This window comes from Lepisosteus oculatus, chromosome 16 (genome assembly GCF_040954835.1).
Source record: "Lepisosteus oculatus isolate fLepOcu1 chromosome 16, fLepOcu1.hap2, whole genome shotgun sequence".
Classification (NCBI taxonomy): Eukaryota; Metazoa; Chordata; class Actinopteri; order Semionotiformes; family Lepisosteidae; genus Lepisosteus; species Lepisosteus oculatus.
The window spans coordinates 13905692-13933510 of NC_090711.1; the positions used below are offsets into that span (position 1 = coordinate 13905692).

At 44.0% G+C, this 27819-nt stretch overlaps 1 protein-coding gene across 4 annotated transcripts; it reads right to left on the bottom strand.

Annotated features, from left to right (window-relative positions):
• Window positions 1-79: 79 nt before the first annotated feature.
• Window positions 80-20918, bottom strand: rpn2 (ribophorin II). Of its 4 annotated transcripts, none has more exons than XM_069179371.1 (18): window positions 20819-20918; window positions 20058-20242; window positions 19692-19787; window positions 19159-19334; window positions 18082-18157; window positions 16563-16697; window positions 15330-15506; window positions 14079-14197; window positions 12495-12600; window positions 8992-9083; window positions 8655-8769; window positions 8225-8419; window positions 6826-6912; window positions 6100-6195; window positions 5471-5546; window positions 3415-3544; window positions 2394-2487; window positions 80-1173 (listed from the first exon to the last, which is right to left on the bottom strand). In XM_069179371.1, the coding sequence occupies exons 1-17, from the start codon at window positions 20829-20831 to the stop codon at window positions 2436-2438; spliced, it is 1926 nt and encodes a 641-aa protein (XP_069035472.1). In that variant the 5' UTR covers window positions 20832-20918; the 3' UTR covers window positions 80-1173; window positions 2394-2435. The 4 variants fall into 4 exon arrangements, with proteins under 4 accessions (XP_069035472.1, XP_069035470.1, XP_069035471.1 ...); XM_069179369.1 differs by having other exon boundaries at window positions 19692-19790; window positions 20819-20917; XM_069179370.1 differs by lacking the exon at window positions 20819-20918 and adding an exon at window positions 20661-20789 and having other exon boundaries at window positions 19692-19790.
• Between the last annotated feature and the right edge of the window lie 6901 nt (window positions 20919-27819).

Genomic DNA, 27819 nt, shown 5'->3' on the forward strand with positions numbered 1-27819 from the left:
ACATTCACCGGTGACTGTAAACAAGCAGTAAACAAGAGGAATATGGCTATTGTAATGTTTGAAACAAAACTCAAAAGAATTGTACCCCCGTTGGTTTTTTTATTCCCTCTTAAGTACAAAAATCTCCACTGGCTGAGATCAAGTGTCTCAGCCCCGTGCTGTCTTGTTCCTAGCAGGCTTGAGGTTCGAGGGGGCCGGAGAAGGCCATTCAGCACATCACACCCACACCTTCGAGCTGCTCGGCACACCTGTCACACATGGCCCACTGTTGCTTAACATCAAGAAAAAAATACATCAACCAGCCTCCCCAGTCACTGTCCACGGTGACCACATGTGCAATCCATAAGTGAACGTTTAGCGATGACACAGTGTACGACTGCAGCAGAAAAGGTGATGCAAATGCTGACACAGGTGAGCAACATGTGTACAAAAGGAATGTATTAATGGCACGAAACAAATCGCTCAGAAAACCTGACTTCAAACCCTAAAACATTATTACATAGGTGTTACAAGTTAAACAACAGTGTGACTTGTGAAATGCAAAGTATACTGAAGTACCTCAAAGAGGTCCAAAGTTCTTCACGACGCTTACAATCGTGGTATGAGCAAATACATATTTTACCTTGAATCTGCAGTCCGTACTGTCTGGACTCCAAAATACCATGTTGCACTGCAGAATGAAAACTGGCCGATTAACAAAGTTCAGATGTTTTAGCCCAAAGAAACATCTGGAGTACCTTGGTGCTCACCTGTGATCTCTACAGTACAAAAAGTACAAAAGAAACAAAAACCATTCCAATGGTCATCTCTCAAGTACACATCTCCTTCTGTACAGCACCAAGGTGTGGACAGGGATTGAATCTGGCAATAAGAGGGGGTGGCATTATAAAACAGCAATAATAGAGGACAATTTGGACAGATGGGGTACTTGTCTACCTTGACTCCATCTTGTGCAGAGCTACTAACCCCACACAGCAGAGCTGCAGATGATCCAAACTCTAAACCCACTCCCACACCATAACGTAGTCAAGTACTCCCTCATCATCTCCAATCTGCAAAAAATAACAGTCCCACAGAAACTTGAACAGCAAAATCATTTCTCTCTTTTTTGTAGTTTTTGAAACAAAAAAAAATCTTCAGTCTTCAAGCTTGTGTTATTGTAGATTCCCGGTTCTGCAAGAAAAAAAAAAAAAGACATTTCTCAAACTCACATATTGCTGAAGTCTTAGTTTGCCCAGGTGCGCTTTCTGCATGCTTGTCCTGTCTACAACACCAGAGTGCACATGAACGTCCGCAGCTCTTTTTCTAAAAGTAAAGCACTGGCAGAGTGATCTTTGCTCATGCACTCTTGAACCCTTATACACACCAGAGACTGGAAAGCACAAACTGTTGAGAACGCAATCCCACAACCTTGCAGGAATTCTCCTCTGGAGCTTTTCAAATTTTTTCAGTGGATTGTGACACTGTTTAAACTCGTCATCTCTACTGTCTCATCCCCAGCTCCTGTAAAGTTTCACGAGGGTTTTGCTTTATTTCCAAGTTGTCTTGAAAGGCACTACGTAAAATGAAGTCTGAAGAAAGTAGCATCAAAACGTAGTATATTAAAGAGAGTTTATAGTGTTATTAATACTGAATACAGATTGTGTAGGCAGTGACCTGATACAGTCATGAGTATTTTGTCATAGAAATCTATGAGTTTTGCGTTATGCCTTAAAATTAAGTTTGTAGGTTTCCAGGTTGTTTATAAACCCTGAGTAGGATCCCTTCGGGTAAAACATTCAGCAATGCAATCTGACAAGTTAATATCACGACAACATTGTATGGACAGACAGGAAACACTGGCAGGCAGGCAGGATGGCAGCTGGGTTAGAAACAGTTATAATAACCAAGTTATTTACAGATTGCACACAGCCCTGTACATTTATTCACTGTTTCTCAGCTGTAACTGATATTTAATGTAGTTTCAATAACAGCTGGCAAACCTGAGACTAGTACAGTAAACCTAAGAGTCTATCCTATAAACTGTAAAATTCAGTTTCCATAAAATTCAACCCTTGGACACAAGTGACTAGATCATTTCAGAGCTCATGTTTCTCTAGACCAAGTACGAGCAGGTTTACCAATTTATAACAGAAAAGACGACAGCATGTGTGTGCATTAGAAATTGTTCACTGGGTCTCTCGGCAGAAGAACAGGAGGAAAGCATGATGAAAGGGAAAGGTGGGAGAGCTGAGGATGTGTGAGACTGAGCTGGCAATGAGGTGGTATGAGGCAGATCTGTGCCGTGAGCTATGCTGTTGGTTTGCAGGAGTTTGGAGGAGCACACAGAGCAAGCCATGCGGAATGCAGAGGACGGGGCGTGATGATGCACCGATGGCAAAGTCAGCCCTTACTTCAGCCTGGAAGACTGCACTTTGTTATTAGCAATGGCCTTGTTACCGCAGGCTCCTATACTTTGCCAATCTACTACTCTGCTCTGCAGCAATCCTGAAAGAGGAGGAGAGAAAGAAGAGAGAGACAGGCAGGCAAAAAGGGTTAAGGAGAGCATAGCACTAGAGGAAGGAGAAATGCTGGGGAAACAGACTGACAAAATCAAAGCCAACCAGTGTCCCCCACAAATGCAGAATCCCCCCACAGAAATGGATCCCTGTTTTTTCAGGTTACGTTGCTGCTTATATCAGGGAATGCATTCAAAATAACCTAAAGAATACAATCCTGACTAATGCTGTTCAGAGAAGCAAGTCTACTAAAAGAAAGGGTGATATCCTGCACCCTCAAGTACATTCTCTACAGCAAGCCTCTGTACGAGAGGCTTCAGTAAGGCAACGAAGAAACGATTTAACTGCAACTTCTTCCTTCTCCGCTGTTCTCTGCTGCAGCGGTGAACTGTGGCGTCTCAGCTGGCCGTACTCAGGGGCTCAAGGATGGCAGAGGTGCACGGCGTTGCGCCTCTCCCTGGAAGACGTGCAGCCTCACCTTACCTGCTTCAAGACCCCCCCCGTCAGGATAACTGCCACTGTTTGGCACAGACGGATGCGTCAGCGAGGCAAAGGCAAAGAAGCCAACTGATCTGAAGCCATGAGGACCAGGTCACGTGGTAGTTCTCAAGAAGTGCTGTCCAAGGCTGTAGCTTGGAAAGGAGCCTGTGGCTGGATTCCAAGCTCCTTATGGCACAATGTCACATTAAAAAAAAAAAACTTAACACCCTCCTACACACAGCCTCCAAGCATCTCTCAGCACACACCTCTGATGCAATTATCATCGAAGCATGAAATCCCTCTTTTTGTAGTTCATTCGTCTCATTAGGAGAAGGACGCCCACAAAAGAAAATCCTTGCCGTAAGAAAGGCGACAGTGACAACAGCGAGGAAAATGGCAGCACATCATGGTGAGCAACAGCAGGCTCATAACTCACCTCTTCACGGCCTTCTGTGCCAACATCCGGTTGCCAGCCAGGAAGGTGAGGCTGCCAAGGACCGCCAGGTACTTCAGAGTCTGGAACATGTTGAGCTGAGTCCAGTAGACGTACATCAGGCCCAGCATGGCTGAAACACACAGAGCGCCCTTCATAGTCAAGATCGGCACTTACACAGAGAGTAATCTGTTTCCTCTGCAAGACTTATCTTTTGCTGTTGCTGTAACTGAAGCTGAAACAATTTATCGAGAAAATAAATTAACGACATCCCTGTAATAAGACTTCTAATACTTGGGTCCACTGCTACAGCGTATCCGAATGTGACACAAGGACAGGCTTGCGTTATAAGCTTCGTGGATGAAGGCTAAATCCAGATTCATGATCCCACCTTTTCAGTGTTACAAACACAAATTCTTATGAATGTAATATACTTGAGGGAAATGTCTAAGTACATAATCCCACATTTAAACAAAGAGGAGTTTAGATGAAGTTACCTCATCAATTTTCAGTTTGTGGAAAGTGTAATATGTAATATGAAGATATTCCCTTATACGTCACATTTAGTTTTCCACTTAAAGTGTATTTATTGTATCAAATTCTGGTATAAGCATACCCTATGATATAGGTATCAGAGGACACTTACTACAGTCCTTGTTTCAAACTCAAACAAAACATAACAGACTGATTCACTCATTCCACATTTCTGTTAAGTCTGATTCTGTATTTCTGCATTTTTCACCACTACTATTGTACTATTTCACACACAGACAAAATAAATACTACAACAAAAAATCCAGTATCAACAGGAGAACTAACAGGATGTGATGTTCAAGCTGTGACCTAAAGTACTGCACTACAAAAGTAACAGAAAAGGATCAAGTAATTAGTAAGTAAAATAAATAAATATTTTTAAGGTTCAGTTATTTTCACTCTGTCTGCAACAACACTGCTACAGGCCTCTTCATCGAATCTTTACTATCACAGTACCCTGAAGAGCAACACAATCCAGTCATTCTCCAGTTCTATAAACGCTTTTCAATATTGTTAGTTTTCCACAAAGACATGTTTCTGCATGAGCAATTTTGTGAGCTGGACTGTGGTTTGTTATGACATACAGTCAAGAGGTGAATTATTCATGAAAAGAGGTAAAAAAAGGTTATTACTAAACTCTTGCACAGTACGATTTGATTCAAGAATAAGTTACTAAATGATATCTTATAAAACACGAACGAGATTAATTTGAATGCCTGACGGTGATTGTTTATACGTAATTACTCTGTGTGAGCATTTATCAGTGAGCGATGGGAATGTGAATGTGTTACCTTTAATTACTAGCTCACACTGGGACAGACAAAAGCTGCAATGAATAAATGAACAAGTGAAGCAGACGGTTTTTAGGACTGCATTCTAAGCTGTTTCTACATATGTAGAAGTGCTTTTATTTACGAGGGTGGATCTCCTACCTTGCAGTGATGTTCAGCTCACTACAGAGCTATCTATTGGTGCTGAACAAATACTAACATAGTAACAATCTATTCCTCGCAACCTCCTGGGTAACTCTGATCTGTATCTTAGTTGCCATAACATTTTATTCCCAGTCTTTCATCCTTTCACTTAATCAAGAGGGAAAGAAGTCATTACAAAAACAAATATTTCACGTGTTCTGTCAGTGACAAGAAATAATTCCAAAAAACACAAAATCAAAAGATCATGAGCAATAACAGATTGCAGCTCTCGTGAAAGTGGGTTTGTCTTAACCAAAGCCAAAACAAGTTCAAAATGTACATCAGTATTCAGGAGGCCTTTGAACACATAGGGAACTAACTTGAAGACGTTAATAAGAATGCAGGAATGGCCAGAAGACTTGACGTATCTGGTTCGGATTCATTATATTAAAGGCACCGTGGGAAAGAATGTAAACAAGTTGTTTAAGTATCAGAATAAAAACCAGAAATGTGCCTTAATGGAAACTAGTGGAGCTGACTCTTACACAGCTTCTGCATTTAAGTTCCCAGCCCTTTCAGCGTGAACGCCACAGCCCCGCGGCAGCACTCACCGGCGTGTCCCAGGTGGAACAGGATGCAGCTGGGGGAGAAGCTGAGGTTCGAAATGTTCGCCCCAAGCTTGAACCACTAGAACAGGGGGAAGAGAAGCAGACAATTTGCTACCCTGCTCACACGGGCCGCGTCCCCGGCTTCATGCTCTCCTCCCAGGGGCCCTGTTCAGATTACATTTCACTCACACTCCATCCACGGGGCAGAAGAAGAACTCACTTGGCTGCTGTTAGAGATCCATTAAACTCAGAAAAATAAATTGCACAGGGGAAAAAAAAAAAAAACAGGCTTTCACTAAAGCCACATGATGTGTGAATCATTCTACCAACCCGGCATCTGTGAAGTAAACTGAACCCTTGAAATATGGGAAAAGACTAAATTTGACAAGTTTTTTTTTTAAACTAAATGATTCACATTTCAACTTTTCGCCATTTTCCTGCAACAGACTCAAAGAGTGTATTTTAAACTTCTTGCTTTTAAACTTTAAACAAGGATTTTAAGGCTGCAACCAGCCGGCCATTCACACCGATGACTGTAACAGCTGCATCTTGAATGGAGAGTCCAGCTCAGAAAGTGCAGAAAAGGGAGCAGAGCGCTGGAGCTCTCAAGCTCTCTACAGACCGGTACTCACCAGGATGAGGAGCAGAAGGAGTGGCGAGAGGACCAGGGCTGTGAAGGCGTTGGATACAACAGTCGGTGGCTTCTTCTCTGGCTCCCGAAACAAATGCTGAAAAACAGAAGTGTCGACGCAAAGTTCAGTATTCGAGGCTCAAATTTGAAAAAAGCTGGCCTTCAGATCTCTAGTAAGTTTGTTTCACCTCTCACTCCAAACGCCTTGTGCCTCTAACAGCCTCCCATGCCCAGCAGAACGTGGTGCCTGTGCTGCTCAGCTCAGCACAAAGCAATCAGCCGAGAGCACAAGAGCAGCCTCACAGCTCTGCTTCTCATATAATATCTGATCGATGTGAAGGTGTTGTTCCCCAAGACTTTAGGAACAATATAAAACAAACATTGTCTTTTCGCATACCCCAGCTTGGGGTCAGAGCGCAGGTCAGGCATTTATACGGCACCCCTGGAGCAGCTGGGGTTAAGGACCTTGCTCAGGGGCCCAATGGAGTAGGATTCCTCTGCCAGCCGCTGGATTTGAACCAGCAACCTTCCAGCCACAGGCACAGATCCTTAGTCACAGAGCCACCGCTTCGCTCCGAGGTTTTTAGGAGCAAAACCTCTCAAATATCTTATTGCTGGAAAAACCCTTGGACTAATTCATTCTGCACGTATGTAGCTGTATGTGGTAAAAGCTCAGGAATGAGATGTGGCCCTGTCGAGGCTGCAGAGGGCTTGGGAACGTTCTTACCTTAATCTCTGGTTTGGGAGTGTAGAGGTTTTTGGACTGGATTACAGAGGGAGCCTCTTCATCCAGGAACTTCAGCACAACGTCAGCCTAGGTAGCCAGAGGCAGGCAGAGCAATCAGGTCACGATGTACAACTGCCAGAGTCAAGTCTTGATTCCCATCACAGAACCCTTTTATAGCTTAAACAAATCCTTTTACAAAGACGGATGGTGGATGAATTTGACTAACCTGCTATTAGCCTGCACTGCAATTGCATTCAATACAGCAGCCAGGAGCTCAGACTGGTGTGTAAGTGTGGGCAGTCAATGTCAACTATTCAGCAACTGGTTTCAAAACTAGACTTAGCTTTAGGTTAACAACAGAAACAGAAAAGACTACAGAATATTTATGATTTAAACCTTCTGTTCTACTGTATTTATAGCAATATATCTCATTATATGCATTATATATCATAGACATCACATCACTGGGAAGTAAGATCTCACTGGCCTAAACTCTCTAAGTTCATTTCATTTAAAGTGACAGCTGACCTGACAAATAATGTGCTTTTTAAAAAAAAAGAATGTTTAAAAAATCCAGTGCCGTGAGAAGGAAGAAGCAGGTTTAAAAACAATGGGAACTGTAAAAGTATTCACCTCTAGAAAAACTTCTGCTGCACAATTCTTTGGGCAGTATATGAAATAAATGTTGAGTATTTTCTTTACAAACTAATATTGTTTATTCTACATTTCCATGATAAACAATACCCTGTTCCGTCCAAGCTGATATCCTGTGTAACTAGAAAGTGTGAATATTAAATGACGTTGTTCACACAAGCTGTATTCATGCTCCTCAGCTCATAGGCTAGTCTGCTGGCTCTGCCCAACAGACACTTTAGCTTTGGAGACCAGATTCTTCTCCGGTGCGTTTAGTTTAGACAAGAGTGTTAGACGGTATTCTTTTTAGGACTGCCTGGCTCTCTTTATTGCAGATGAAAAGATCATGGCGCTTCAATGGGAATCTCTCATTCTTTTTTTATAACATCATTTGATTCTAGCATTTCCTAAAATAATTTATAAAGAGCTTTCTACCCAACAGATTCACGTTTTCAGGACACTCCTGAAAGTGAAACAGACTAGTCTAAAAAAAACAGCTGGATGGTATTCCCAGATGAATTACCTACTAAAAAACAAATGAGCTCTAGAGGGCTGCTCCTGCAGATAGGTCTTTATTCCACTGGACTGGTGAAACTTTAAAGTTAATGAAACACTGTTCACATAAAACAGTCATTTTCATCAAAACCTACTGAAATATGTATCAAAATCATTAAAAATAAAGTTCACAAGTGCAATGTGAACAGAGAAAGATGAGCAGCTTTGAGTAGCTTTGGGGATAGGAACCTGAACGCATCAGTGAACTTACCACATGCCAGAGGACTGGGTTCTCCAGGGTGGCATCACCCACAATCAGGTACAGCGCATAGGTGCCGGATATGGAGTCAAACTCAGACTTCCTCTCAGCCGTGTCCAGCTCGAACTTGTACACATTCTTGCTGTCAGGCTCAGCAACAAACACCACCTCCTGGCCCGTTTTCTGGTTATGGAGCCGCACAAAGGTCTACAGTGGAGAAAGCCAACAGCAGATACAGGACATTGAAGCAAGGAGTGGTGTGCACAGCACCAAGGCCAGGACTGTCACACATGCACCACAAACAGTTCAATCCCACATCCCGTATGCCTACAGACTGAGTTGAATTGTCAAGTGGAAAAGCAACTCCAATATAACTTCAATGAGCTGCGTCTTCAAAAGGCTGTGTAAATTATGGCCTATGATCCCCATGAATGTCCTGTACCTGGTGAGGGGTCAGCTCCACACCGGTGTTAACATCCACGAGCTGGAAGGACAGCGCAAAGTTCTGGTGGCTGTCTGCAGTGAAAGCGCCCTTCGCCTTTGAGGGATACTCCACCCTGGGGAAAAGATACCAGATTTTGAGTATCTGGCCAGAGACCAGCTCGTTCACATTGTGCATAATCGAACTCCATTTACCACTCATGGGAATCTAAACTCCCCAAAACGGTCCTCCCTCTACCAGACAAGTATGAGTATCCCGGAAAGGATGTAAGTTAACTGCTGACAATAACTGAAGGGAACAGCTTTTGCACACAGCGTGACACTGCTCGTCGGCTGACCTGGTTGTCTTTGGTCCAATGCTCTGGTCCTTGTCCACCACCGACAGATCCATATTGGTTATGCCCACCTCAGTGGAGACTTTGACCTTCAGCTGGAGAACAGAAATAAAGCCGTCAGTACATAACTGCTGATAGTCAGCTTTAAGCCTTTTGTAGCATCACGCTTCAGAAGCTCAAAGGCCAGCTGTGCCTGGTTCCTGTGTTAAAAAGAAGTGTTGCGCTCTTCCAACATACGCCCCAGTGGTAAGCTTTCACAAAAAGTGAACAAAGTTGACACTGAACTTTTATTTTTCGATTGGAAAAAATATCTTCAAATCACTTCTCCACGACTGATTAACTGCAGCACTTTTCTTTGCAACAAGCTGTCTTTTTCACCCATTTTCACGTGTTTAGAGGAAGTCATCACCATTAGCAAAGCTCATCAACAACTCATTGCCAGAAACTAGGGACAGAATATCTTATATTGTTTTCAGAAGACAATTGTGCTCATGTGATGACACAAAGCTTTGTACAGAGTGCTACAGAGTGCTACAGAGTGTCGGAACATCAGTTCAGTAGGGCGTTCTGTATGTATCACAGTACTTCAGGTTGTCTATTGATTTTATCAATATTCTTTTAAATATTCGAATAGCTAGTGTATTATTTTGACCTATATAGTTTGTGTTTTAGTGAGTTAAAAGTCAGGACAGATTATGATATTCCCAGATGCAACTAACTTCCTTGTTTCCCGAATTTCAGAAAAAGAGAAGCAAGCAAATTGTACAGATCCAGCTCCAAGGTGTTCTTTCACAAAATCAATGAAGAAATCAATATGGAAGCATTGCTCCATGCGCATGTGTGTGCCCTGTATATTCAAGTCTTGATGCTGCTTAAATAGAAGCTCATCAGCTACTGCGTCTATAATGTACAGTTTCAAGAAAACTAGTACTTATCAAATTGCACTTTTGTTTATCTCAAAACATTAGGGTTTGTACACAATCTTTGTAAATGTGTATAATTTGGGTGTCCTATAGCAGCTCTCAGTGGACTCCCATGGATGTCTTAGTTAGACTGACACCTCTGATAGACATGCATCTGGCCAGTGTGTGAAATTACTGGCTCACGCTCAAGATTTGAGATCTTAAGTGCTAAATGCCACATCACATTTTTATGTCTAGTACAATACGATTAGCTATTTAAGTGTTTAGGTCTATTTAGCTTTAGTTCCTAAAGCAGACTGTACTTGACATACAAAAACATTTACATGATAAATGTTAATTTTTTAACATTTGGCCTTCCTCTACAAAATTGTAGCTGTGCTCATGAATACTGACTTATGACTTAACAGTGTGTGCAAAACCAGCACTTGTATTCCAGCACAATGACAAACTGTTGTAACCCTACTAGTGCAAGACGAAGTTTGCAGGGTACCATTCCCCAGGATTAGACCTACACATTTAATTCTGCTTTTAATTCTGAGGTCTTGGCTTCTTTGTATTGGCAGACAAGCTGAAAAAAGGCATTGAGACAGCTGTAGTTAGCAGATCTTCCCAGGGTACCACAGAAAGTACTGTAGCAGCTCTCAGTGGGCTCAAACTGAAAACAAAGGATCAGCACTAATCCCATGTTTCTCATGAGATAAGTACCAACCCCCTGTACAGTGACAGCCTGCTCAGACAGCAGCAGCTGATCTCACACCTCACCCACCAGGATGGAAATTTCCAAAACCAGCCCACAGTGCCCATCGCTTCTCACCTCCACCTGACAGGCTCAGGTCTGTCACTCGCCTTCACCGTCACTAAGCCCGGCCGCAGCGAGCAAACCTGGATCAGAATGGGCTGCCGACAGGCTAAAGCTCAATCTTCGCCAAGCAAAACTGCTCCACCACAGAGAACATAAGTATCCAGTGTTACCGTGACTACTCCTCAGAGCACAGCACAAACATCCCGCATCTGCGCACCAACAGTGACAGCAGCTGAACAGTAAGCCAGTTCAACTCGGAAGGAGACGAGGAAAAAGAGCAAGAGGAGAAGATACAAAGACAGGGGAAAGCGAGGGAGGAAAAGGAAAGAAGGAGAAAGTCATTAAGTTGTCGGACTTGCCATTTACAGGCTTTAAAATTCTGCTCCACCCGTAACAATAATTGGTCTGAGGCCATTTGAGAGTCCTAACACACAGCCCGCAAGAGAGCCGTCACCATTAACCGCAAGATCTAATGAGCCAGATCTGACATTGGAGGTTGAGTGGGGAGAAAGTTCACCTCTCATCCTGTCAGGATTCAAACCGTGCGGCAGCCCTCCAGTTTATTTCTAACCCCCCTCCCACACAAAATTCATACAATGAATCACTTCAGCTGCTTTTTATTTTTAACACAGTCAAACAGTCATTTCCCCCCGGAGTCTAAGTCCATTAACCTACCAAACAGCGAAGCAGAGTAATTACTTCACTTCACCCCTCAGCTAAAGAGCCTGAGATCTGCAATTACACGCCAGCAGCATCTCAACACAGGACACTGCGGGTCAAACGCAAATTCAAGTCACTCCCCAAAGCAAATCCCTTAGAACCCCGAAAGTACGGATCCTTCTGTAATCGAGCAAACGCAGTCATTTCTCCAAACCTCGCAAGTGCTGTCTGAGTGATACACAGCCGGCACGAGAAAGTCCACAAACTAGAGGACGACATTCAGTCTATACTCCTTGATAATGCTTGCTGGGCAAATCAGTAGTTAAGAGAAACTAAAATTTCACCTAGTTGTCTCTTACAAGTACCCCCAGTTTGAGCTACCAAACTAGGATGCCAGTTCCAGATACCCACAACTCTTTGTGCAAAGAAGAGTTTCCTACTCTCCGTCCAAAATGAATGCCCTTTTAATTTCCAGCTGTGACCTTTGTTCCAATATTGAATACGAAATAGCCCCAGGTTAATCTTTTCTATAACCCTTAATTTTTTACATACCTGGACTAAATCTCTTAATCTCCTTTATTTTGGATCTAAGATGTTTATCGCCCTTAAACTGTCTGTGTCTGATTATGACCTAGAACCAGGAATCGCTCGCTGCTCTTCTCTGGTCTCGGGACTAAATTGGAACATAATTTATCACACGAGAGCATTGTAAAGCTTAAACATAACTTCCCTGGATATAATTTCACCCTTTTTTATCCTGGCTGTCATTGGGCATTGTTTCACCACAATTGCTCCTAGATGAAGATGTAAAAACCCACATCCAACACCCAGTTTCTTTTCATGTGTAGCTGAATCACACAAGCAACACATAGAGCATGTTCCAAATACCAGTGTGGATCACTTTGAACTTCATAACGCTGCATTTCAAATTCACCTTGTGAATTTTGAATTCTTTTTCAATAGCTGACAGTTACATTCTTCGTCTATTCCAGAATGAGACTATGAAAATAGAGTCGACACGCACAGTGCCACACCAAGCACAAGCACAAGACTCCCCCTCTGTGCGGGATCAGTAAAGGTTTTGGTGTGCACTCGCAGGCAGACTGCAAACCCAGGCTCACCTCCACATGGTTGGCTACAAAGCGGCTGTCTCCAGTCACAGCTACAGCAAACTCGTAGTAGCCACTGGCAGGCTGGCTGTCCATGAAGTTCAGCTCAAACCGCTCACTGGAACAGAGAAAGAAAGGTAAAAAGAGTCATCTTCACCACAGCTGCTGGCCAGAAACAGACCGTAAAAGCTCTTCCTCATACAACCTGTAGCTTATTTAACTTTTAAGGCCCTACTCCACTATTCATTTTACTTATTTGGCTTACACTTTTATCCAAAATAACTTACATTTGCGCCCTTTTCTACAACAGATTAATTACTGGAGTAATTTGTGTAAGGCAACTAGCTCAGGGAAATAACAGCAGTGTCTCATCTGGGATTTTAACCCGTAACCTTTCAGTTACAAGTCCAAAACCCTAGCCTGCTAATCCTGACAGCCTGCTACTACTTTAACAGTCAGCAGCCATATCACCCTGCAACTCACAACTGGCAACCCACTGAAGCTAAGCAGGTGTGAGCCTGGTAAGTACCTGGATGGGGGAGACCTCCTGGGAAAAACTACGGTTGCTGCCGGAAGAGGTGTAAACAGGCACCGTCCTTCGGATGAGACGGAAAACCGAGGTCCTGACTCTCTGTGGTCATTAAAAATCCCAGGGCGTTTCTCGAAAAGACTAGGGGTGTAACCCCGGCGTCCTGGCCAAATTTCCCATTTGCCCTTACCAATCATGGCCTCCTAATAATCCCCATCTATGAATTTGCTTCATTACTCTGCTCTCCTCCCCACTGATAGCTGATGTGTGGTGAGCGTTCTGGCGCACTATGGCTGCCGACGCATCATCCAGGTGGATGCTGCACATTGGTGGTGGTGTAAAGCGCTTTGAGTCTAGTGTCCAGAAAAGCGCTATATAAGTGTAAGCAATTATAATTATTATTACTACTCCACACTGCTACTCCTGTGCCTCAAGAAAACTGCACACATCCATCGACAAGCCAAATCCACCATGGTAATACACTTGAAGGAAAGGATATCGGTCAGCCACAGTACGTTAAAGAGTTTCAGAAGACAATTAACTTTATTAAAAAAAACTCAGTAAAACACGCATGCTATATTGGTTTATAAAGACAGACATTAAATGAAACTAGCTAAATATCTAGAAAGGTTTATATGAAGTTGCCACAAAGCACGAAGAAAAATATTTTCCTCACAACACACTCAGTGATCACAGAGCTATGGAATAAGAACAGCTTCATTATGACTTATTTATTGCACATCTGCAGTCATTGTTTGCATGTCTGCACTGTTTACATTCAAACTTTCTACTTGTACATTGTCTTGATGTCTGCACTTCTTTAACAATTAAGAGACTTTCTGTAAGTAAGAATTCCATTGTACCAGTATATGTACCGGCTACATATGGCAATAAAGTTCAAGTTCAAGTTCAGCCCCACTGCTGATGGCACTTTTCAGAATGGGCACACTACACCCAAACGAGGACACTACAGGGGCCTTCGGGAGCATCACTGACCAAAGGAGGCTGCTTCCCCCGGTTCTAGCACAGTGGAGCCTGGTACTGAGTGATGGGCAGTGTTCACCTACTCTCGGAGCGTGAAGGGCGCCTGGCTGAGGACGACGCTCTTGGTGGACACGGAGCGAGCCGACTCCAGCTGCACGCCGGCGGAGCTCAGGGGCTGGGAGAGCACGTTGGTCACCTGGAGCTGAGCGGCACAGAGAGAGCGTCAGCGCAGCAGCCCAGACAGCTGCGGCCAGAAAATCCACCGCCCACGGTGAACGGGAGCTCTGGCAGCGGCACTTCCAAACCACTCCTTTTTATCCCTCTTGCTGAAACCTTACTTTTCTTGCAATTCCAGATTAATCTCTTTCCAAAGTCTTAAAGGGGCTTCTATGATGTATATCTACTGACTACACCCATGGCAGGTATACTTAGCAATATGATGGATCACTTCCAAGTGGAGAACATAGCAGTCATATCACCCTGCAACTCACAACTGGCAACCCACTGGAGCTCAGCAGTGTGAGCCTGGTCACTACCTGGATGGGGGAGACCTCCTGGGAAAATCTAAGGTTGCCGCTGGAAGAGGTGTTAGTGGGGCCAGCAGGGGGCGCTCACCCTGCAGTCCACGTGGGTACTAAAGCCCCAGTATAGTGATGGGGACACTATACTGTAAACAGGCTCCATCCTTCGGATGAGATGTAAAACCGAGGTCCTGACTCTCTGTGGTCATTAAAAATAAAGGGCATTTCTCGTAAAGAGTAGGGGTGTAACCCCGGCGTCCTGGCCAAATTTCCCATTGGCCTCCTAATAATCCCCATCTATGAATTGACTTCATTACTCTGCTCTCCTCCCCACTGATAGCTGGTGTGTGGGGAGCATTCTGGCGCACTGTGGCTGCCATCGCATCATCCAGGTGGGGCTGCACATTGGTGGTGGTGGAGGGGAGTCCCCATTACCTGTAAAGCACTTTGAGTGGAGTGTCCAGAAAAGCGCTATATAAGTGTAAGCAAGTATTATTATTATAACATTTGGGACCTCAATAACTTCTGTCACTACATTTTCCTTTAGAAAATCTGTCCCCTTCCCTCTGGAGACAGACAATTCGCCAATGCTCTGACAATCAACGCCAGCTGGCGTCACACATTCAATAAGGCAACAAAGGGGTGAGATTGAGCTGCGTCACTGTTTCGGGCTTCACCTCCAGGAAGACGCCTACGTGTGGCTACGAGGACACACTGCGCTGTGACACCACTCCAGGGGCCGACAGTGAGGGACAAGGTTGGCTGTCCTGAAGGGAGTGAAAGGGAAGCTGCCTGCGCACACGGGGGAGGTACCTGCAGAACGGGCTGCCTGTAGGAGACGCTGGCTGGGCCCTCCGTGCTGACGATCACCGGAACGTGGTAGCGGTTGTTGGAGAAGGCAGCGGCCGCGCTGGCCACACTGAAGGCCTCGGCCAGCGAGCCCCAGGACTTCTTACTGAAGATGGAGTTCACCAGCTGAATGACCTGATCCTGTTGAGGGCCAGAGCCAGCACACAGGTTAACACCTGCCTACACTGGGCACACTGTTCAAGTTTATTGTCATTACACTCATATACATGGTATATGGTATAACGAAATGCTATTTAGCTAGCTCTCGGACATAAGTAGTACAAAGAGAGAAAAAAACAACAACAATACAATTGTGTAGCAAAGAAAGACAGAGATAACAGGCAATGTGCAAAAAAACAACAACAGGCAATGTGCAAAACAACAAAAAGGTAACAGGTTATGTGCAAAAATATGCATCAACAGAATAAAATAAAGGGATAGAAATTATGGGGAGTGAGCTTTTGACATGTATGGTAGAGGTAGATTTTCAATGCGTGTTTGGGTTTTTGGTAAGAAAGAAAGGAAGAAGGCACTGTGAGGTTCAGATCATAGGTGAGAGTGAGAGTGAGAGAGGCTGGGAATTGTAATCTTGGTGCACTCTATTCACATGATTTTGCATTTTCTTTTAAACAGCTAAAACCTGGGCATGCAAACAAGCAGCCCACTATGTCCCGGCCAAATTTCCCCCTGGCCTTTACCAATCATGGCCTCCTAATAATCCCCATTTATGAACTGGCTTCATCAATCTGTCCTCCATAATGGTGGTGGTGGAGGGGAGTCCCCATTACCTGTAAAGCATTTTGAGTGGAGTGTCCATAAAAGCACTATATATGTGTAAGAAATTATTACACTATCAAGTAGTGTTCCCAGACAGGCTTAAGAAAATGCGTAAAAGGAGCCATTTGACCTCTGGCCCACTACAAAGCCAGTCACATCCTCTTTTAATCATGTCTGTCAAAGATTCATAGAGATTCATAGCTCTCTCCATTAGCTGGATCTCATAGACACAAAGGAAATCAACAGTTAAAAAATGGTAACAGTGTATTCCCATCGTTGGAGAATTCCTGGGCCTGGGGAAGTTCTGTCGAACAAATACAAACTCTCTATGCCAGTGTTAATCAATACTTTGACCACACATTTCCAGTTCTATTCAGGTGTGCATCTCTCTTCGGCACGGCACAAGAGCGAGCAGTGTACCTCTTTCAGGGGGGGCTCCACGCCAACATGGTCAGAGAGGGCGTAGGCTGCCGTCACAAACAGAGCGGTGACCTCCAGCCCCTCCTCAAACTGCAGGTACACACCTCCCAGGTCATCCAACCGTGCAGCCAGGTCCTGTCGGGGGGGCAGGACAGGACTGTCAGGCCCCTTGCATACACAACACACCAGGCTAACTTGTGCACACTGAACCAGGCACACATTTTACACAAATGTGCCTGCATGCAACAAGAATCAAAGCAAGAGCTCTGCTTTTTTAATCAGTGCTTGCTCTCCAAATGAACTGCCAGCTGAAGGTCTTTTCCCTGTGTCACTTGCTGTCATGCAGCTGCCTCACCGACTCTATAAAACTAACAGATTTCTTTAAGTTCTTCTCCACTTATGCCAGCTTGGCTCTTCCCTTCCACGATTTAGGATTATTTTTCATGAGAAATTATAATCGTTTTATGAATGATGCTGGTCAGGGATGAAAGGTTTTATCCCGCGGCTGGCAGAGGACTCCTACTCCGTTGGGCTCCTGAGCAAAGCCCTTCACCCCAGCTGCTCCAGGGGCGCTGTACAATGGCTGACCCTGCGCTCTGACCCCAAGCTTCTCTCCATATCTGTGTGTCTCATGGAGAGCAAGCTGGGGAATGCGAAAAAGACAAATTCCTAATGCAAGAAATTGTACGTGGCTAATAAAGTGATGTGATGTTATTTATGTAATGGTAAAAGAAAATGTCAGCGCAAATTTGTAAATTGGCAGCATTGCTGCATTTGAGAGCAGTACCACTACTCTGCTTCAAGTTGAAATCATGTTTCTCACTGTAAATGACTATTTAGAGTGAACTGACATTTAACAGACCCAACAGCAAAATCACTGTCAGTTTTACTGAGAGGTTTAACAGTATTTGCTGCCTGGTGCAATGAAACTTTCTGATCCTGGAATCTATAATTCTCCTTAAAAATAGTTACTTATATTAGATAGAAATAACATTGTGTTTCCTTTCTTCTCTTTTCAGCATGGAATAAACCTTTACTTGTTCCTTTGCATCCTACTTGAATTACATAGAAATATGACAATTACATAACCAACTATGTTCCAGAGCTTTTGTAAATTAGTTAAAAACTACCCACGATTGAGTACTTGCTAAAGCTCACAGCCTGTAAAGAGAAAGGCAAAGTTATAGGATGCAATCACACTGCAGGGTGTTGTTTCTCAAATATAAAACTCTAGACAGTTTTACCACCTGCTAAGAGCTGTTCAGACCAGCTATTGGCAAATCAGAAGCATGCAGTTTGCTTCAGTTTTATATACTACAGACCACAGTTGAAAAGAAAACAAGACACCTGTGTGCCCTCAAAGATCAGGGCTGCCGTTCGCTTGTCTGAGAAACGGCCAACCTAGCTAAAAGGAAAGACAACCCCAGCCCTTTCAGTGCTTGGCTGAAGCTGCCCGTCTTGTGCTCTATAAGGTCCACGTGGCAGAAAGGTGACCCTCCCCCAGTCCGCTCCCACCAACCTCGATCTCCTCCAGGATGCCAGTCAGCTCGGCCTGCTGGGACAGGCGTGAGGCCGTCAGCAGTGCCAGGGTGATCCTGCGCAAGGCAGAGAGGACACAGCTCTCAGACAACCTCAAATCACATGACGGCCATGGCTTTAAAAGCTCAAATCACTAGAGGTGGTAAGTGGACTTAATAGCATACACAATCAAAACTGAAAAGACCTTATTTAATATTTCTCATTTTAACTGACAGACTTATTTTAGATGAACTTCCAATACAACACTTCAATTTTAGAGTATTCTGAATTTTATCTTAAGGCACTTATTGCTGAACTTATACCCTCAGCACCATCTAGTGTCCAGGTACAGAACCTTCAAGGAATGACACAATCTGCATGTACTGTGCCTATAACAAAATAATAACACTATAGCTAAGCAGGTGTGAGCCTGGTCAGTACCTGGATGGGAGACCTCCTGGGAAAAACTAAGGCTTCTGCTACTGGAAGAGGTGTTAGTGAGGACAGCAGGGGTTCTCACCCTGCAGTCCATGTGGGTCCTAATGCCCCAGTATAGTGAAAAGAGTAGGGGTGTAACCCCGGAGTTCTGGCCAAAATTCCCATTGGCCCTTACCAATCATGGCTTCCTAATAATCCCCATTTATGAATTGGCTTCATTACTCTGCTCTCCTCCCCACTGATAGCTGATGTGTGGTGAGCGTTCTGGCGCACTATGACTGCCGTCACATCGTCCAGGTGGGGCTGCCCACTGGTGTTGGTGGTGGAGGAGAGTCCCCATTACCTGTAAAGCGTTTTGAGTGTAGTGTCCAGAAAATTGCTATATAAGTGTAAGCAATTATTATTAAAGAAGCAGTTGTTTTTACCTTGAAAGGATCCTATGACTACATAGACTAACAGTGTTCAGCTTAAAGAAGCCGCCTGCATACAGATGAGCGAATGCAATTAATGACGAAGACAAAGTCAATGATAAGGAAAAAGTGGAGTCTGATACAGAGTGCAGAGAAGCACGCCGATCGTGCGTGCGATCAACCGGGTTTGTTTGAGGCGAATTAAGGCCAGGGAGGGCTCGGAGACATACGCCAGGACGTTGTCCTCCTTGGTGATCCGGGCCGTCAGTGCGCTGATTACTTCCTGTGAGGCGAGGGGCAGGCCCAGCGAGCTCAGGGCGCTCACCGAGCGGTAGATCTGCGCAACGGAAGAGTCCTCGCTCACCGCTGCCAGGAGGAGGTCTCGCGTTTCATTGGACACCGGGATCTAGGCAGAGCACACCGACACCTTCAACACCCCCTGTGCCTAGCCATATCTGAGCATCCGTTGTCCATTAAACAATTTTAGATGCACTAGCTGAATTAAAAATTGAGAAACACTTCAAGGTCATGTAAACCAACTAGGTAAAGCACATGATTTCACATTTTTCTCCTTTATTCCATATGCTTCAATACTGTATTTAACATTTAATGGGAGTGCAATCTAAATTATGTTGTTCTAACTATGGCAAAGATCTTCGGTATATAGATAGCTACAATAAGAAAGCAATGTTATCTGAGAAGTTTAAAGAATTAGAACAATGCTGAGCACTAATACCAGGTGTACAACAGGAGACTGACTTACCTCACATCCAGAAAGGGCCTGACTTGCCTCAGCAGCGAAGAAGAGGGAGTCGATACTGGTAGGGTCAAGCTGGGACTTCAGGAACTGGCATGCACCCTGCTGAGATATGGGGGGCGGGAACAGAAATTAGACATCAACAGGGCACACACAGACAGACAGGACTACCCCCGGGGCAGATAGAGAACAGGGCACACACACAGACAGGATTTTGACAGGATTCTCGAGAGGAAGGGGCAGACATACAGACAACAGACCCAGAGGAGACAGAGTGATCTGGGCACGCACCGAGACAATCTACACCAGGGGCTGAGGAGTAAACGGACACGCACAGAAACAACAGCAAGAGAAGGACTTCACATCGTTCACCTCATCAGACACTCCGGCTCCCAGTTTCTGCAGCCCCACGATGGAGAAGTAGGCGGACTCCAGGTCCGTCAGGGGCTGGTCCAGGAAGGCTTGCAGTCGAGTCGCATCGCCCGCGGACAGGTGATAGGAGGGTCTCAGGCTCTGAGCGCCGAGCACCAGAGCGAAGAGAACCAGGCTGATTAAACCTGCACAGCAATCACCAAGACGAGACCTCAAATCACAGCTCTGCGCAAGGCGGAAAGAGTCCCCAGCCCAAAACTGGACAAACACTCCTCCGACCTACAGCCCTGGAGCTGCACTGTGCACTAACAGACACTGAGCACCAATGCTGCTGCCTTATTGTAATCTTACAGGAACATGGAAAGCATCTGCCAAAATGTACCAATAAATAAAGCAATCACATATTAAATCCTACTACACTATACTGATCACCAGGGTACTGTAAAATAGTAGGTTTTACAAGACTTTCCTTTTGCTTCAGCAACTTAGTCATCAGAATAAAAAATTTCATTTTTAAGTATACCCATATTTTATAAGAGGACATCGTTTTCACTGTACTTTGACAACAGCTACACGCCTCGCTCGCTTTGCAGACGTGCCCACCTGTGCGCGCCATGCAGTCGTTTTCGGATTACAAAGTGCGATGAATGAAGATTTTTCTAGCACAAAAAGGCAATAATAAACACACTGAACTGATAGCTCTTTAGCACTGTATTTTATTCTATTTTTTTCCACGTTAAGAACCTCTCTCGCTCACTTACCGGACTGCGCCATGTCGCCGAGTGCAGCGTCACCAAAACCCGCAGGACTGCTTCCGGGACTGGCGGACTGTACCACCGACACTGAGGAGGGGACACAGGGCAAAAGGGTGAAAGAGTGTACCGACAAAAACCCTGTATATAATCGAATAACTATATATAATTATTCAGAATTGAAACTAAAAACACGCTCTTGTTTTAAGGAAACTGCGAACCTCTCATAGCAAAGAATGTTATAATATGGCTTTTTCGTGTACTCTATTTCTAAAATGGTCTTGACTACGATATTTGTATGTGTGTGATTCATTGATAGGACTGCACGCTGTTTTAAGACCCGGAACGAATACAATTAGTTTTTCTGACTTCGATGACATTTTCGACAAAACTGGATTACTGAATAAAGATAAAGTGTTGACATTTTGCATTTTCGTTGGAGAGAAGCGGGCAGATCCTATAGAGAAGTGTGTCTGTTTGTGATTGGTCCGCCGCCGCTTTCAGTCAACTCCCACCAGCTGCACTTCCGCCTTACTGTAGTGCAGTTGAGTGCAATTCTGTTCCCATCCAGCTGCGGGTTCAGTCCATTTCAGCTTTTAAGGACGAAAATCAAATTGTCAGTGGTTTAATTTGACCAAATTATCAACTTTTCATAGCTCTGTAGATGCTGCTGCTTCAAAGAGACCTTTAAAATAATAATTATAATAATAATAAATGTTTACACTTATATAGCGCTTTTCTGGACACTCCACTCAAAGTTTTTTACAGATAATGGGGTTCCCTCCACCATCACCAGTGTGCAGCCCCACCTGGATGGTGTGACGGCAGCTATAGTGCACCAGTACGCTCCCCACACACCAGTTCTCAGTGGGGAGGAGAACAGAGTGATGAAGCCAGTTCAGAGATGGGAATTATAAGAAGGCCAAGTGCGGTGAAGGCTAATGGGAAATTTAGCCTTCACCACACTTCAACCTGACTGTTCAACCTGAGCCTGCGCTTGGAGAGAGTCCTGGTGCTCTGGAAGACATCATGCCTGGTCCCGGTACCAAAGAAAGGGCGCCCCTCTGTCCTCAACGACTACAGACCAGTTGCACTGACTTCTCACGTCATGAAGACACTGGAGAGGCTGGTCTTATCCCACCTGAGACCCCTGGTCAGCTCATCACTGGACACCCTACAGTTCGCCTACCAGCCCAGTGTTGGTGTGGAGGGTGCGACTTCTCCAGTGCCTTGAATACCATCCAGCCCTTACTTCTAAGGAGGAAGCTGGAGGATATGCAAGTCGATGCCTCCATGACCTCGTGGATCACTGACTACCTGACAGGCAGACCACAGTCTGTGAGACTTCAGAACTGTGTGTCTGAACAGGTAGTGAGTAACACAGGGGCACCTCAAGGGACAGTTCTTTCTCCATTCCTCTTCACCCTCTATACTTCGGACTTTAAGTACAACTCAAAGTCATGCCACCTGCAGAAGTTCTCAGATGACTCTGCAATTGTGGGATGTATCAAGGGTGAGCAGGAGGAGGAGTACAGAGGACTGGTCAGCAGCTTTGTGGAGTGGTGTGGGGTGAACCTCTTGGAACTGAATGTAACAAAGACAAAGGAACTGGTGGTAGATTTCAGGAGGAAAAAGGTCAAACCTACTCCTGTCTACATCCATGGGAGTGGCGTGGAGATGGTGGACTCGTACAAGTACCTGGGAGTGCACATCGACAATAGACTGGAATGGTCTAAGAACATCGAGGCCATCTATAAGAAGGGACAGAGCCGACTTTACTTCTTGAGGAGGCTCAGGTCCTTCAATGTATGTAGTAAGATGCTACATATGTTCTATGAGTCGGTGGTAGCGAGCGCCATTTTCTACGCAGTGGTATACTGGGGCCCTGGGATTAGAGCAGTGGATTCTAAAAGGCTGAACAAGCTCATCAGGAGAGCCAGCTCTGTCATTGGGTCTGACCTGGACCCCTTGGAGGTAGTGGCTGAGAGGAGAATGGTGTCCAAACTAGAGGCCATCATGGACAACATCTCCCATCCCCTATATGACAGGCTTGTAGAAATGAAGAACACGTTCAGCAATAGACTGATTCATCCACTGTGCAACAGGGAGCGCTACAGGAGGTCATTCTTGCCTTCTGCCATAAGACTGTACAACGCATCCACCTAGCGTCTGGGCAGGGGCAACATTGACAGTGACCTGTTTCTGGACTGAACGCATCTACACATCTACTGCCACATCTGTTCTCTTTCTTTTCTTTTCCCATTTACAACCGTTTTTTGTGCAATATATGCCAGGGACCCGTGCAATACATTTATATTTATATCTATATTTAGATCTATATTTATTTTCATATGTGTGGTACGACACTGTGGCTGTGTTGTCTGTGTAAAGCTGCTGTTGCACTGCAATTTCCCTCACGGGATCAATAAAGTATATATCTATCTATCTATTTGGCCAGAACGCCAGGGTTACACCCCTACTCTTTTCAAGAAACACCCTGGGATTTTTTAATGACTACAAAGAGTTAGGACTTCGGTTTTACGTCTCATGCGAAGGACGGTGCCTTTTTACAGTATAGTGTCCCCGTCACCATACTCGGTCATTAGGACCCACACAGACCACAGGGTGAGCGCCCCCTGCTGGCCCCACTAACACCACTTCCAGGTCTCCCATTCAGGTACTGACCAGACCACAGTCACAGCTGCTTAGCTCCAGCTGGCTGCAAGTTGTGAGTTGCAGGGTGACAAAAAACCTACACCCACACTGGCCCTCCGGGACTGGGGACCAAACTTTAATACCAGTTAGATAGATACATTATTGATCCCGTGAGGGAAATTGCAGTGCAACAGCAGCTTTACACAGACAACACAGCCACAGTGTAACGAATGATACAATAATAATAATAGTACAATACATACAATACAATCAGTACAGTGAGGGGAGGACTACAAGAGTTACTCACAGTCCGGACACACAAAGAACAAACTAGAACAGAACAGTACACAGAAAAATCGTATCACACATATGAATATAAATATAGATATAAATATAAATATAAACGTATTGCACAGGTCCCTGGCATATATTGCACAAAAAACGGTTGTAAACGGGAAAAGAAAAGAAGAGAACAGATGTAGCAGTAGATGTGTAGATGCGTTCAGTCCAGAAACAGGTCACTGTCAATGTTGCCTCTGCCCAGATGCAAGGTGGATGTGTTGTACAGTCTTATGGCAGAAGGCAAGAATGACCTCCTGTAGCGCTCCCTGTTGCACCGTGGATGAATCAGTCTATTGCTGAACGTGTTCTTCATTTCTACAAGCCTGTCATAGAGGGGATGGAAGATGTTGTCCATGATGGCCTCTAGTTTGGACACCATTCTCCTCTCAACCACTACCTCCAAGGGGTCCAGGTCAGACCCAATGACAGAGCTTGCTCTCCTGATGAGCTTGTTCAGCTTGTTCAGTTACAGATACAATTTGAGGTGTATAGTACCATACATTCCATTCTGAAAAACACTTATTAAAACATTGTCCCTGCATATAATGTGACATGAAAACCCTGAACTGATTTCCATGCTGCTGACATAAGATAATAAGGGGAGGATCTTACATGGAATAAGGAGTTTTTCTAGATTAATTTTCTTCTGACCTTTATTTCTGTCTTCAAGCACCAAGAGGTTAATAGAGGGTCTCTTCTAAAGACTCCTTATTAAAAATGTAACTTATGGTTCTTAAATCACCTCAATCTTTTAATTGCTACAATCTGTACACATGACGATAAAGCTCATGCTGCTTGCTTCCATTCCCAAAAGATGTCTCCACACTTTTCAAGTTCATCCACATCTCCTGCTTGGCTTGAGAGAGAGCTAAGGTGGAGGCTTCCACATGGTGGAACTTTGCCAGCAGCCGTATCACCCTGCAGCTCACAGCCGGCAGCCCCACTGGAGCTCAGCAGTGTGAGCCTGGTCAGTACCTGGATGGGAGACTCCTGGGAAAAACTAAGGTTGCTGCTGGAAGAGGTGTTAGTGGGGCCAGCAGGGAGCGCTCACCCTGTGGTCTGTGTGGGTCCTAATGCCCCAGTATAGTGACAGGGACACTATACTGTAAAAAGGCGCCGTCCTTTGAATGAGACATAAAACTGAGGTCCTGACTCTCTGTGGTCATTAAAAATCCCAGGGCATTTCTCAAAAAGAGTAGGGGTGTAACCCCGGCGTCCTGGCCAAATTTCCCATTTGCCCTTACCAATCATGACCTCCTAATAATCCCTATCTCTGAACTGGCTTCATTACCACTGATAGCTGGTGTGTGGTGACAGTTCTGGTGCACTATGGGTGCTATTGCATCATCCAGGTGGGGCTGCACACTGGTGGTGGTGGTGGAGGGGTGTCCCTATTACCTGTAAAGCATTTTGAGTAGCACCAATTGCACCACTTCAGAGCAGACAGCAACAGCACATCAATTAAGCTACTGATAACTCCACCTGCGCGTTCACACAGAAGAGACAATTCAGTTGCAGGGTTGGTAGACTTTTAGTGCTGGAGCCTTATGATGCTCAGGTCCCATTCAAGCAAGACAGGCCATTCAGTGGAAAGAATCTCCTGGTACTGGAGAAGACCTTCCAGCTGTATTCAGGAAGGAAAGATTTGGTAAATTAAGCCCATTCTAAAGTCAGGTGTCTTGAAGTGCTTGTAACAGTTTAGGCAAGAATTAGTTCTGTAGTTTTTACAATCTAAAAATTGGTTCTTACTATTTTTATAGTTTTAAGTTATTTAAGAAGGTTTGCATTTTCAGAACAAATTGATCCAGGTGTTAAATACACCTTGAATTTTCTCTTTGCTTTACACTTAGTATATTGAAACCAAAGTAATTTCCTCTTCATAAGCTTAATCATTCTGCCTTAATAATCAGTGCTACATCTAAATAACTTCACTGCTTACAATTAAGTAGTCATTTAAAACTCACTTTAATATGCAATGCAAGTATGTCTGAAGCTTCTTATCCAATTTACTTCACTCACATTTTTCTGACCTGTCCTAAGGTTAGGTTTCTGAAATTAAGTACCTAAAATACTAGTAATTTCCCATTTTCCATTTCATTTATCCCCCCAAGATGTCTAATCGGTGACTTTTCTAATTGTAAAAGAATTTTCGCTTAAAATAATTTAACTGCTTTTTAGTTGTAGCCAAAATATGATCTTGGTAAATTGGAAAGATTAACTCTTTGTTTGCCCGTTGGAATTTATGCACTTAGAGTAGCTCCAAAGACCAAATGGTAGATGAACCGGATTTTCAGAACCTATGGAATAGTGCAGCTAATTATGCATCAGATGTGACAAGTTCCAAATAGAGCTGATATTGTAATATTATACAATTTGTAACTGTAGGCAACTTAACTATATAGAATTAGCTAAGAATTAGATTTATCTGTATATTTCAATACATTTCATTACATATCAATGAAAAGGTCTCTACACTATTAAAGCTCATGGGCCTAAAATCTAATCAAGAATTATTTTTCATGAGGTCAACATTATAAAATGTTCCCCTTTTATTCAATTCCAATTTCTGTCAAGATTTTAATGGAGGGAGTGTCAGCCATACCCAGTACAATCGCTGTTCGTAGTGTGAAGCCAAACGTAACTCAGATCTGCCAGTCACATGATTTTTGAAAAAAGTAGCTGCATTATCCATTATAAAGTCATGTGATTTAGCTCATCCAAGATTTATGCATAAACCACTTAACATGTTGACATCTTTTTCCAGACACTTTTCCAGAATCCAGACACTTGTGCGTTTGTGATCTTACCTCCAGAAGGCAACTCCCTTTCAGGGACACCAGGAGGGTCTTGGGGTCTTGACTAGTTCACTGAAGAGGGGAACTGCTTTTGGTTTCCCCTTTGTCACTCTTGGGAGACTTGATATACAGCCCCATTTAGTGGGGTGGGACCCTTGGACACCCAAACAGTGCACTTGAGGGTGCAGGCAGCTTCCAAATTTTCTCACAGATAGACTTTTCAATCTAGTTCTTCCACAAAACATGCCTGTTCATGCCCTTTCGTAGCAACATCTATTAATTCAACCCATGTGAGAACGTGATTTTCAACCCCTTCACCAGTAATTAAATTCATTAACAAAATAACACCCAGTGAGCCTCTTTATTAGAACTGAAAGCCCTTTAGTAAGTCATCTGTTATTGTAGTCTCTTCTTGGGCCAGCCTGCCACAATCCCCTGTTGTGAGTATTGACTGCTGATTATCGTGATGAGCAGTGACTGTTAAATGAGTTTCCATATCAACACCTTTCCTGTCTTTTTTCTTGTATTGGAAATTTTGCAATTACAGATCTGTCCGCAAATCGTGGCTCAATCATTTTTGGCATCTTCCTTTCAAGTTTATGTTTGACCTTTATCCCACTCAGAAAAGTAACCTGTTGTGTCAGGATATATCTATAGCCATCTGACACTGGGAAGAGCTTTCTCTAAATCAATGCCAAGTAATTCCTAGATGCATGTTGGATTCAAAGAAAAAAACAATGACCGCATTTAACTTTTCTTCTATTGGCTCCAGATCTACAGTTCTTCTAAAAATCTTGAAGATGCACTAACGTAATACAGATGTCTACTATAAGTTGTATAACTTAAAGATAGGAAGCTTAGCAACTCTGTCACATTCACATACCCAGGAAACAGAAAAAAAAGACTTACACATTAACTGGACATTACTTTAAGAATAGCAACTGAAAAGAAAATGAAGTTAATGTTATAGACAAGGTTAAAATAAGACGTAATTTGGTTCAGAATGTTTTAGACGGATGTTCTTGTTTAGAAGGAAATGTAAGGACGGTGCCACTTTTAGCACTTTCTAAACATTATTTTTGATCATTTAAATCTTGTGTTCCCTTTCTTTTTTGTCCAGTTTTCTATTTGGACAGTTCAGTTCATCTGCCTCTTGTAACGAACAGTTCTTTCCGGACCCTATGCGGACGACACAATCCGAAGAAGTGGGAAACACTG

Excerpts from the sequence above, each read along its gene's own strand:
- rpn2 (XM_069179369.1), bottom strand. Across the intron at positions 9,084-12,494 it reads TTGTAGCCAACCATGTGGAG|CTGAAGGTCAAAGTCTCCAC; the intron begins GTGAGCCTGGGT and ends TCTGTTCTCCAG. Across the intron at positions 6,913-8,224 it reads ACCCAGTCCTCTGGCATGTG|GCTGACGTTGTGCTGAAGTT; the intron begins GTAAGTTCACTG and ends CTGGCTACCTAG.